The sequence below is a fragment of the Wyeomyia smithii genome, chromosome 3, assembly GCF_029784165.1.
Source record: "Wyeomyia smithii strain HCP4-BCI-WySm-NY-G18 chromosome 3, ASM2978416v1, whole genome shotgun sequence".
Taxonomy (NCBI): domain Eukaryota; kingdom Metazoa; phylum Arthropoda; class Insecta; order Diptera; family Culicidae; genus Wyeomyia; species Wyeomyia smithii.
Window position 1 is genome coordinate 41,745,670 of NC_073696.1, and position 12,456 is coordinate 41,758,125.

At 41.5% G+C, this 12,456-nt stretch overlaps 1 protein-coding gene across 2 annotated transcripts in view; it reads left to right on the forward strand.

Moving 5' to 3' along the window:
- Positions 1–12,456, forward strand: part of LOC129727956 (protein expanded) — a 97,072-nt gene that overhangs the window by 82,530 nt on the left and 2,086 nt on the right. For both annotated transcript variants that reach the window (XM_055686274.1, XM_055686275.1), the window contains exons 4-5: positions 8,894–8,973; positions 9,038–12,422. In XM_055686274.1, the coding sequence (XP_055542249.1) occupies positions 8,894–8,973; positions 9,038–12,422 (3,465 nt within the window). The remainder of the gene's footprint in view (positions 1–8,893; positions 8,974–9,037; positions 12,423–12,456) is intronic.

Consider the following 12,456-nt stretch of genomic DNA (forward strand, 5'->3'; position numbering starts at 1 on the left):
GGAACCGTTTCACCTATTCCGGTTATCCGCTCCGACAACAAAAAGAACCAAAATACCTTTCTTTTGGAGGATGTTGAGATTGAATTGGTTAAAATAAATCAAGAAAACTACAAAATGTGATTAAACGTAACCGCTTATTTTTGGCACATGTTTGCCAGAATCGAACCGTGCCAAAGTAAAACGAACTCAAATCAAACAGAGCTTCAAAAGCAAATATAAGACTATTGTAATCCTACGTCAACTATGCGGTCGTGTCTTGGATACCACCCTCCTGCTATTTTATCTAAAAATATGCCCTTTTTATTAGTTTATCGCTCTTGGTGGGGCAAACATTAAAAATATCTCTTGGTTTCAATATAAAGGACACATTTCACTTTGTATAAGGAGAAATTTTTAGGAAAATATTTTATTTGTTATTTTTAAGTAAATTCGATTTGAAAACATAACAAAAAATATAATAAGTTTAAATGTTTTGCATTTAAAAGTGCAAATCTTTAATTTCTTGGTATTTTTTTTTTTGCTTTAATTTAATCCAGAAAGATCTAAAAACGATCAACTGGTTTGAAAGTTACGAATTATTGGAAATGAAGTATGTCGAATAAAGCCGTTTTCTTTAGTCACCCTGATTATTTTTGACAAAGATCAATCCCTGCGCTTTTGAGCTCAATTAAATTACTTTGAGAAACCTGTTCCGAAAACGGGGGATCATAAAAATGGCTTTATTCGGTGTATTTGGTTTACAAAAATTCATAACTTTTGAACCAGTTGACCGATTTTCGATCTTTTTGGATCAAATAAAAGCTGATTATTTCTAGTTTTGAGAAAAAATACTGAGAAATTAAATCTTTGTGTTTTTAAATGCAAAACATATAAAACTATTAAAAGTTTCGTAATAATATATTTTTCAAAATTTCTCTATAAATAGAGTCAAATGTGCCCTTCAAATTGGGACCAAAAAATATTGTATATGTTTGCTCCAAAAAGAACGACAAACAAATGAAAAAGTCATATATTTTGATGATGAAAGACATCAATATTTTCGAGTAGAATTGAGATATTTTCGTGTACAGCATTGCAAATTGTTTGTCTTAAAAATTCCTGAAAGTTGTTCAAAGACAGTTTTGTAGTTAAAATTGAAATAAGAAAAATAGAAATTTCAACCTAAATTTTATTTCGAAGATATAACAAAGAGAGAACTTCTTTCTACATTTTGTTTTCAAAGATAAAGAAAATTGTTATTCTACAATTTCTAATTTTATCGAAAATCTGGATCACTCTAGTCTTTGACGAAATTTGAATAAACGTTTTTTTTTAAAGAGGGGGATTTGTTAGTAGCTGATAAATATTAGTAAATAATGAGTATATGTGTCCAATCACAAATGGTGACTTCTCAACATGGTTAGAAATTTGTAATTTTAATTGTTTGGATTTGTTTGCTTTCGCAATTAGGACTTATCATTCGTAGGGATTTAAACCTATTGAATAATCGATTCATCATGGATGTTATTTGACCATGTTAGACTACTCTACAGAAACTACTGGGTTTTAAAATGGCATATGTGGTTGATTTCCAGCCTCTAAGTGTCTCAAGTATCCATGTTGCAAGGTATTTGGCCCTTTTAGGTTGTTTCACAAACACAAAAAGTCACCGAATTGGATTCCACAATATCGTGAAGAGTCAATTGTCGGTCTCTAATCATCACTCCGGCTCCGAAAGTATATTTAGGTCATATCCATCTCAAATGTGCCCACCTTATGTCAACGACCTTCTCAGATTTTGGGGATTTTTTTAAATAATGACATTCTTCATCAAAAAGCCATGTTTCATTTCATTTATGGTTACAAAAGTATGATGTTTAAAAGTAAATCGATACATGGTTGGTAAATAAAAATAGTTGAGGATTCCATGAAAATATCAATTTTGAGCGGCAGTGTTTCCAGAAATGTTGTTTTTGCATTTGAAAAATGAATTTGCATTTTCCGGCAAATCAGTATATTTCGATATCAAATTGAACATTTTCGTCGTGTTCCTGAGAAAACACGACTCGAGCTCGAGTTACAGCATTTTCAAGAAATAAATTCGAATTTTCTTTGATTTGCTTATAATTTCTATTATTATTTCGCTAATATCCCTAAAATTCTTTTGGTTCCGAACGTTCTGAATAACACAGTTTGAAGGAAATGTGTCGAGAAATCGAAAATTATTACACTTTCAACCGCCAGTGTTGCCAAATGTATTATTTTTACAGTTGAAAAATTGAATTGAAATTTTCGGTTAATGAGTATATTTAAATTTCAAAATTGGCAAATGCATCGTATCTAGTAGAAAATTTTACACTGAAAATCTGTACCACACAGAGGTATTATAAGCAAAACTCGGCTTACATTCTTAAGAAGCTTCTAAATTGTTAATTTAAATTCTAAGGTTCCAAGTTCACATTCACAAAACAAGACAAGCACTTGCCCATGTCGCCAATCTCTTGATCCTTCTCCCAGTTCATCACAGGGTCCTGTGCCGTGTTATGTGGCAGAAAAGTGTCACTCAGCCGGCACACCGAAATCAAGCTCATGAAAGAGCAGGCTCACCATGTTGAATAAGTTCTTGTATTACGATATAGCCGCATCTGAAAAGTGTTTTTTTTAATTTTTCAACTCTGCTATTAGCAAAATTAATTAAGCGACGCTGAAATGAGCGGTACACGCTGGTGTTACGTTTCAAAGTGAAATATTAGCAAAATAATAATAGAAATTATGAGCAAATCTTAGGAAATTTGATTATTTTTTTCCTCAAAATGCTGTAGCTCGAGTTTTACTCACAATACTGCGACGTGATGAGCGTTTCTCATATGAAATTTTCTTGAGAATACGATAAAAACGTGTAATTTCGAATCAAAAGATACCTATTTGCCGAAAAAAGCAATTTCATTTTTCAAATGTTAAAACAACATATCCGGCAACACTGCCGCTCTAAATTAAAATTAAGGCTGTTTTACAGAAATGAAAGCCCCCCTTTTGGATTTATAAATAACGTTTGGAGTTGATTTCTGGCCTCCGGATATCTTTTTGGCTCCAAAAAGACTCACATTTTTGCTAATCTACTGTTTTACCTAAATTTAATCATAAAAATGGCTACTGAGGTTGATTTCCAAATCTTGGGTGTCAAAAACAATCATTTAGGGTAGTGTATGGCCATATTAGGCTGCTTTCCAGGAGCCCAAAGGCGGCATCTTGGAATTGAAAATGGCGTCTGGAGTTGATTTACGGTCACAAAGCATACCACTGAGCGAAAGACAGGGATAAATATGCCAGCTCTACAGTGTAGGAAGACTTGATCATATGACATGAAAAAAACATGCAATTGTAGAGTTGGCTTTTGAGATATCTTAAGAGCTTTTTTTCATTTCAGGCTTGCCTATTATTTATTCAAATTATTGATAAAAATTGTATACATTATTTTCACAGATTATATATCAAAGGTCTTATAATTTTTGAGTTATTTAAAAAATGTATTGCTTCTAGAAGCTTACTTGCGTGCTGTTTGTATAGACGAAGTACGCAAAGTTATTTGGTAGACACCGCTACACGCACACACAAATTTTATTGTGATTTTTTGAAGCCAATATTTTATCGACAAAGAGATAAATATTTAGAAATGGGCTCAGAATGTAGGGAAAACTACTCAAAATCCAATTTTCGTAATATGTTCCACAAAACCTAGAAATTCCTTACGTTTAACGACTCTTCATTCCACATTTCTGTGGGCCCATTTCAGCAGGATCAAATTCACACGCTAGATTCTTAAGCAAACCGGCGGCCCAACGATCATTTCCGATTCCTTCCAAATTAACATCTCCGAACCGATTCGTATATTAGTGCCGTTAAAGTTCTGCGTTGCAAATTTGCTTCCATTCGCCTTAACAGTGTTTGCTTTGCGGGACACAAGCGGCAATAACAGCAAATTTATTGTTCATTCCAGCGGGCCAGCAATCCAATGCAAGAAATCGATAAATTAAATTCCTTCTTTTCACAAAATTTAGAAATTGATTCCCGCCGTGGATTGATTCCGAGCTCCGCCTAACCAAGCTTTTAACGTCTATACATCGGTGCAATTTAAAATGCTGATCCGGAGATTTATAGCGGCAGGCACAGTTTATGTGCACTGCCAATCTAGCAATTTATTTCTGTACGAGCAGCGATTCAGACGATGGAACGCGCACGATCCGCTCTGTGTCTCTTCCTCTCTTTCTCGCGCAGCAACGCGCGAAACTCCAATCAGTTTTTGGGGTGAGATGCACAAAATCTCCATCTTGTCATAAATATGTACATGTGGCAGATAAGCCATCGGCAGCCAGCCAGCCTTCGCACTGTCGAATGAAACGAAAACCATCATCAACCGAAACAACAGAGACCCTGTCGGAGGAAGAAAAAAAAATGGGTACACAAATTATAAGCCAACGAAACGACGTCGACGACCACAAAAAAAACAACAACTTCAAGCGAAAACAACAACAACAACAACAATGGGCCCAACAGCTACCTGAATTACTAAACACGCGTCTTGTGTCTTTTGGATCCTCTGCTCTCGTGAAATGAAATTCCTCGTTTTTATTCATGCTTCATTTTTCCTTCCTTCTTGCTTCAGCATCACTATAGCCTCTTCTTTTTCCTGCAGACCGCTTGAAATTCTTGTTCAATCGTATAATCTTCCTTCGCCTGATCTTGCTTTGAGTTCGTCTTACTTCACAATCGAACCGATGGCCTGCCTGGCATTCCTGCTCCAAATGTGAGAGTGTGTGTGTGCATATGTATCTCGTTCGTTTAGCTGTATGTCTCGCCCGAGGCAAATTTCCTGTTGAACAGCATTCAAGACCGCTCCACTCCTCTCAGTCACCCTTCACCCCCCCCCCCCTGCTTCCTCCCCTCACATCCTCAGCCAGCATACCAAACTGTTCGCGCTTGCTGTGCAATGCTTCGACGATACCCCCGAAGAGAGTCCTCTTAGCCAGCACAAGATGTCCGCGAGATTTCAACTTGATTCGTAACAACTTAAAATAAGGTATAAGGAACACGCAAACCCAACCGGATAGTAAATGCTTGGGCCCTGCCCATCAGGTTCTGATTACCCCGGGAAGTGGGCAATGATTTGAAAGTTTGGTTTAGCTGCAAGAAGGGAAAACATCTGTCAGACTCTTGAGTTTTGTTTTCGCTCCAGGACGAGATGTACAGCTCAACGTGGCTATGTAGGGATAGCGAGAAGAGCGCTCATGAGTTGCTTATTATTCTGGAAGTGCTTGGCATGAAATCAACGAAGAGGATTTGTTGGTGTTCAAATTTAACTTTCAAATTACAATTTATGAGGAACAAAAAAAAATTGTTCATTCATAATACAAAATTCACCATGGAATAATATTTACATATATAATCATCCTATGATTCTATTCAATGCCACTATGATTTTTCCACTACTAAACTTTGCCCAACCGATTAGTTGCACGATTATTGGGCACCACTAGTCATGAGCAAAAATTTGGAATATTCAAATATCTCTTTTCGTTTTCGTGTCCATCTAAATCTGTACGAAGTTTCAAGTGCCGGGGTTACCAAAGGAACGCGCGCGCCAACGTTGGGCAAAAAAAAAACAAGTTTTATTCAATGTATAAACGCAGGTCTCGTATCCACACCATACACACGCAAACTGTCCTGGTTGCCGCGTCCCGCATCTTCGCCAGCAGCAGCGTCTTCGTGCTGTAATGACCGAGTGTCTCACCACATCGATGAACAGACTTTCGCTCCGCACTGGGCCTACGGTGAATGCTCAAGACAGAAAGCAAAAACCGGACTCACCCATAAGCCTTGAACTCTCCCTTCCCGCGGGATATTAGAGCAGATTTTTCGTTTATTTTTGTTGCTCAAAAAAAGCAAACACATTTTTCATCCCGTGTCAAAAATTCAACTCCACGTGGACGTGTCCTTTGCTTGACAGCCTCAGCAGAGCACATTCAAACGTCCTAAAAGCGACCCTATACCTGGTACAAAAGTCTTCCCATTGTCCGGCCGCTGCTCCGTTCATCGACTTGCCGGACTCCAAAAAAGAGAAGAGAGAAAAATACAACAAACTCGTTAAAATTTTAATCGCTATCATCCAATTTCGTCTAGACCAGTTTTCGCAAAACCGAAAATTTCAGGCACGTTTCCTCGGAACGCCGCATTTCATCTCACCACCCAGCCCAACCCCATATCAGTGCTTTGCCGCGTGTTGAAGAGAAAAATGTTTGTCACACAACGGCAGTGGTTATGGCTGCTGCTGCTGCTGCTGCACCCAAAACAGGCTTTCCAAGAAACGGACCAGGCTGGATGGGAGAGGGATCTGGGCGAGCGGACAAAAGCGAACTGCCAAACTGCGTACAAAACAAAACCTAATTTACATAATCGATTTGTATTTGTCATCATCAATTTTACTTTTGGACATTGATTTTTTCATTCTGCTTCGTTCTTGCGGGTCAAGCGGAGACGAAAGCAACAGAAAAAAAAGTTTATATTCTTCGTGGCCACATGCCATTATGTGTTTGATTGGGTTAGATTCTATTTTTATATCGCGAGGACGGCGCGTAACAAGCAGCAGCCCATCAGTTTGGCTCAAAATAATAGTAGAAATTGCGAAACAGTTTGAATTACAGGTTACAGGTCTTGAATATTGAGGTGTGAAGCTTTTGTTCATACCGAAAATGTTTATTATGCGCTTCACAAGTGTCTCCGTGTCATCACAAGGCGCTGCTTTTCATACTAGAACCAATGCACAGGCCCCTTTATTTTATATTTTTCTTAGTGAATAAATTTAAGCGAAATTTATTTCTGGAAGTATTACTTATTGCTGGAGTTGAATCTGGGATTTGTTTCTCGTTTTCTTGCCACTTTTCTGTTGACTGGTTTCTACAAAGAGATATCCTCAATCAAACAGCATCTCAGGAGACCGTTTGGATTTAATTCAGAGACGCACAAATATTTGAATCGCATCTCAAAAAATTTTATGCAAGAATTCTCATATTTCAAATCAAAAGATAAAATATTTCTTTACAAATGGATGCCGACTGTCATTTCCAAAATTTACATACATAGTATCAAACGCAATTTCAAACTTTAACAGAAACAAGAAAACTCCGAAGTTAGCTGGAACCAGTCTGCAGTATTTACGAAAAAATAAGTGCATGATTCCAAGTTGCTAAAAATAACCAAAAGCATTCAAAAGTGCAGAACAATTTTAATTTTACTGAAGCGCTCAAAAAAGCTGCATGAATGAGGTGAAATGAATGAACGATATAATCTAGATATAATCTATCAAATACTTCTCTAGCTTGTTTATATTAGAGATCATATTTTGTACCCAATAAAAAGTGGATTTTACCCAGAGATAGTCGTAATCATCTATATTTTCATCAGTTAGACATTTGTTTAGGTAGAGGTTATGCATTGGAGATAGTTTTTATCTATCTAGACTCAGTATTATGTATTTCACTGTGTCTTGAATATATCGACTATATAGTTTGTCTGTACCTTAGCACCAAAAGTTTTTTTCTAAGAGATAGCTCCAGAGTATGTGTCCATCCGAACGATCCAATTCACGTTCCTGCAAAGGGTTTGCATGATGCCTGCTGAATACTTCGTAGAGATAATTTTTAGTATAGGTAAATACACTGTCAATAAACATTACCTACCTGTAATTGAAGCGAAGAATCAGGAAAGTGTAAGTGCAAAGAAAATCAGTGATTACGCGTTTGGGAATCAGATTTCGAAGCCTTATTAGGTACTAAACAAACTGAATTGAAAACTGCAAAAAAGGCATATAAAAAAGGTTGATAACTGACTTGAGTGCACTGCATTCACAAAATAATGTAAACCAGCAAAATTTCGCTATTTCAAAACCGAACTTTTCACTCCAATGACATCTGTTTGATGATAGTGCTCTCTCTCTCTCTCTCTCTCTCTCTCTCTCTCTCTCTCTCTCTCGTAGCCACGCCACATCTGTGCCCGCGCTGAACTGTTCGCACGTTTTGCTGTGTACTAATGTCAAGCTGGCTGTGGCTGTGATTACAAAACCAGTTTCGCACGACCACGAAGCTTTCCTCTGGTCCCACCCCGGCGCGGTGCACATATTTTCATACCCAGGACGCGAACGGTACACATATATAGCTGACTTTCCTTCTAACGCAAACGTTTAATTATCATGCATTCCGATTGGTTTCGACGACGTGACGAAAGGCCTGCGGGTAGTCGATACTTTTTTTTTCCACCACGGGCCAATCATTTGAACTCATTTGGTCGCACGAACGATAAAAACACGACGGGGAATTCACATTCAAGAATAACTCTGCCGGATGTTTTTTTTCTTGCGCGAGAAGTTGTACTTGCTATTCTATTAAATTTGGCACTCATCAGGAACAGCTTTATTACCCAGACTTCCGCAGATGTACAGATTGAATCTTGAACAAAAATGTGTCAGTTGAACAGTTCACCTCCACTTTAATGACGCGCTGAAACAGCAGTTTCGCAATTCAAGGCCACAGTACGCAGCTCGGTAATGTCTCTAGCTACTTAGCTGGTAAGGCGAAAGAACGCATTCGTGTTTCGACTCGTCAGTCACCGTGTGAGTGATGCGACGCTTGTGCCATTCATAAATATTTACATGTACTTACCACACCCCTCTTGATACATTAGCGTATTCCACGAAGCGAACCTTGATTTGATAAAGGTGTAAAATGCGCTTCTCTCATTAGCATTGTTCCACCGGTACGATCATTAGATGAACTGATAGTTCAACTGGACCTTCATCTCGATTGTTTGGTTGATAATATACACCCGAAAAAAGTCACTCATTTCACTTCTTTCCTTTCTGTAGATGGCGAGTATCTGTTTGCCGATCCCGAGAGCAAACTATCCAAGTACGGCCCGAAAAGTTGGCGATCTTCGCACACACACGTAAGTTCTTTTCACTAGACGCAAACCATGATCATACTAACCAAACGCCACGTACTCTTTCCAGGGCCTCGACGCAAACGGGAAACCTCTCCTGGAACTACACTTCCGCGTGCAGTTCTACATCGAGAGCCCGTTGATGCTGAGAGATGAAGTATCGCGCCATAACTACTACCTGCAGCTCAAGTACAACGCCGTTAACCGGGATCTTCCGAAGGAGTGCTCAGAGCAATCGCTTCTGCTGCTCGGAGGTCTTTCTTTGCAGGCTGATCTCGGGGACTGTCAAGATGAGAACGGCAGCCAAATATGTAGTAGCAGTAGCACTGCAAGTGCAGCAAGCAGCGGTGGCAACACTACCGGTGGAAGCACCAGCACAAACAATACCATCAACAACAACACCAGCGTGAACAACGGCAGTAGCAATAGCAGCACCAGCACCACCACCACCAGCAGCAGCAACAGCAACAATGGCAGCAGTTGCAACATAAACAGCTGCAGTACTGGCAATAATGAGTATTTCCGACCAGAAGAATACATAAACCCGACGCTTCGTTCTGCCTGGGGTATTACAGCCCTTACTTCTTGCCATCGTGAAAACCGGGGAATGTCCCGGGCCGACGCGGAAACACACTACATCCGTGAGGCATGTCACCTTAACGAAGTCATCAACGCACACGTGTTCCATATGAAACTGTCGAAAAATGAAGTGGGAATGGGTTCAGTGTTGCTCAGCATCTACGCCAAGGGAATACGCATCGCTGTTGAGAACTCGACGACGACCACTTTCAACTGGCCTAGTATCGGGAAGCTGAGCTTCGACCGGAAGAAGTTTGAGATCCGGTCCGGTGACAACAAGATCACATTGTACTCGGTCAACGACGACAAAAACAAAATGATATTAGCTTTGTGCAGGGAAACACACCAATTTTCTATGAAAATTGCTCCACGATTAACAGAAGCGATCAAGCGAGAGGAGGAGGAAAGCAGTTGTATTCACGGGTATCCTTATCTCTATTCTCGTGCGCTGAATCTCCCGTACAAAAGCAAAAGTGACCAACGAATTTCGGTCATCTCGAGTACTAGTTCCAACACAACCTCCGGAATCGTGAGCGATCGGGTTCATTCCGAGGATGAACTGGAAATCATTATCAATACACCTCCGTCCGCAACGATAGCAGCTCCGTCGACGGAGAGCCTTGCGCTTGCACATTTACTAGACTGTCCTAGCGTGAGCCGACAAACTTCTTCTGTGGGTCAGGTATCAATAAAGGACCTCGAAGGTACGCTAGCTGCTCTGTCGGTTCGATCTAATGCCACTATTCGGTCGGCAAGTAGCGACAGCACAGAGGTGAAGGAAAGATCCGTAAAAGATTGCGACTCATCCCCCTCGTCGCAGCACAATATCGGCTCACAGTGTTCGTCAACATGCAGCACGGTCGTTGTGGCAAATGATTGCATAAGCTTACCTCAAACTAATGTCAACGGCACAATCGAACGGCGTCAAACGTCCACATGCAGTAGTCTCGAGCTCGGTTATAGTCACACAGCCCAAAATAGCACCTTAAGTGTTGCGACCAGCACTTGCCTAGACCATGACATCAATGAGGAGGAAGAGGAAACTAACTCCGGTGTGTACACCCTTACTCATGCACCACCGACGGAAACTAGTGGAGTGTACACGATGAACAGCAGTGAGATGACAGGACAATCTTCTGAAATCGCAGAGTCCGAGTCGCACGAAAGTTCACATTACGGAAGTTTTCAGCCCTGTCAGAGCGAAATGGCAGAACCCATGGAAGCGGTAGACTCCGTAGATGGTGATTTCAGAGCTCGGTTGGATAGCAACATGAACGAGTTCCGCTTACGATCCGACTCTAACATATCGGCAGCCGGGTCTTTTCGAGGCGATGGCAGCGATCCAACTGATAACAAACATTCTCTACTGAGTGCTGAAGAACTGACGGATCTTATTGTTGGACGCGGAACTTACCCAGCGAGGAAAACAGTCAGTCATACGCTCGACTCGGATTGCGACTATGTAACGCTTCCGCTACCACTAGAAGGGGAAAGCTATCTACAGGGTAGCGAAGACACGGCTCCTACGGAAGACGAGTATGACGATGATGTTCTACCTCCTGCTCCTCCGAAACGGATCGACAGCAACATACCAACACAGCGGCAGTCACTTCTTAATTTGGCATGCTCCAATGACTCTCCTCCTCCACCACCGCCATACAACTCGCATCATGAAACCACAGGGCTTCGTGGACCAGATATTCGATCGGACGAAGCTCCTGTGATTCCTTTGCGAGATCCCCCTCCATACCCACAGAAACCAACCAGCATGGTGCGAGAACGACCAGTACCGGTTCCCATCATGCCGACACCTAGCACAACCTGCATCCCAGCGCCACCACTCTCGGAGGAAGTTCCGGCTCGCTTTATCACAACCAGGCCTCAAATCAACATTTTGAAAGCCCATACCAGCGTTGTAGGGGAGACGCCAAAGCCTAGCTTCGCAGCGCCCACAGTCAACAACATAAGTAACCTTTCACAGTCACCAATTTCTGCAGTGGTAACAGCTGCTTCGTCAACGGCCAGTGCAATCGGTATTCCGGTTGTACCGTATCATAAAAGCATTACCTCGCCTCCTCCGCCGTATCTGGATATGCCAAAACCACCTCATCGAACCTGCGTGTTACTGCCCGTTATCAAACCTCGACAGTACCATCCACCACCACCCCCAACAATACCCCGTCAACCACCACCGCCCCCGCCAACGCATGCGCTGGCAACTGTCTATACCGGTCAATTGGCACGATCACAGATCGAACTTTACCAGCAGCAGCTCTACAGCGATGTAGACTATGTAATATACCCTATCCAAGATCCCTCCATTAGTCAGCAGGAGTATCTGGATGCGAAGCAAGGTTCGATCTTGGCGGCAATGGCCCAAAGTCCACCTCCACCTCCTTATCTAGCCTATCACACGGTACGAGCACATAACCGCAGCTGGGATGCCTGCAAGAACCATGCCATCTATCGCAGCACACCTTACCTGTCGATGGCCCTCTCCTCGAACTCTCGTTACGCATCAACGCAAAATCTTTCGGACACGTACGTACAACTTCCAGGAGCCTACTCACCTCTGTACAGTCCTTCCGTTGCCAGTTTGTGCTCCTCGTACGAACCCCCACCGCCGCCACCTCTAAGACCCAGACCCATCTCGAGCAGCTCGTCATCTATGTTTATCCGTTCGCGATCCGATGACAACATTCTAAACTCGGTAGAAAGTACACCGAAAATTCGTCGGCTTCCACCGCCTCCTCCACCGCCGTACGAAACCCGTAAAGCGAACCGTAAACCACCGATTCCCCTTCCGATCGTAGAGAAGCAAACGCCACCCGCAGCCTCCGCCAAGGCAACATCACTAATCGAAAAACCACCGGAAGGTAAGTCATTTCTATGGTCATTTAAGCTCAATAC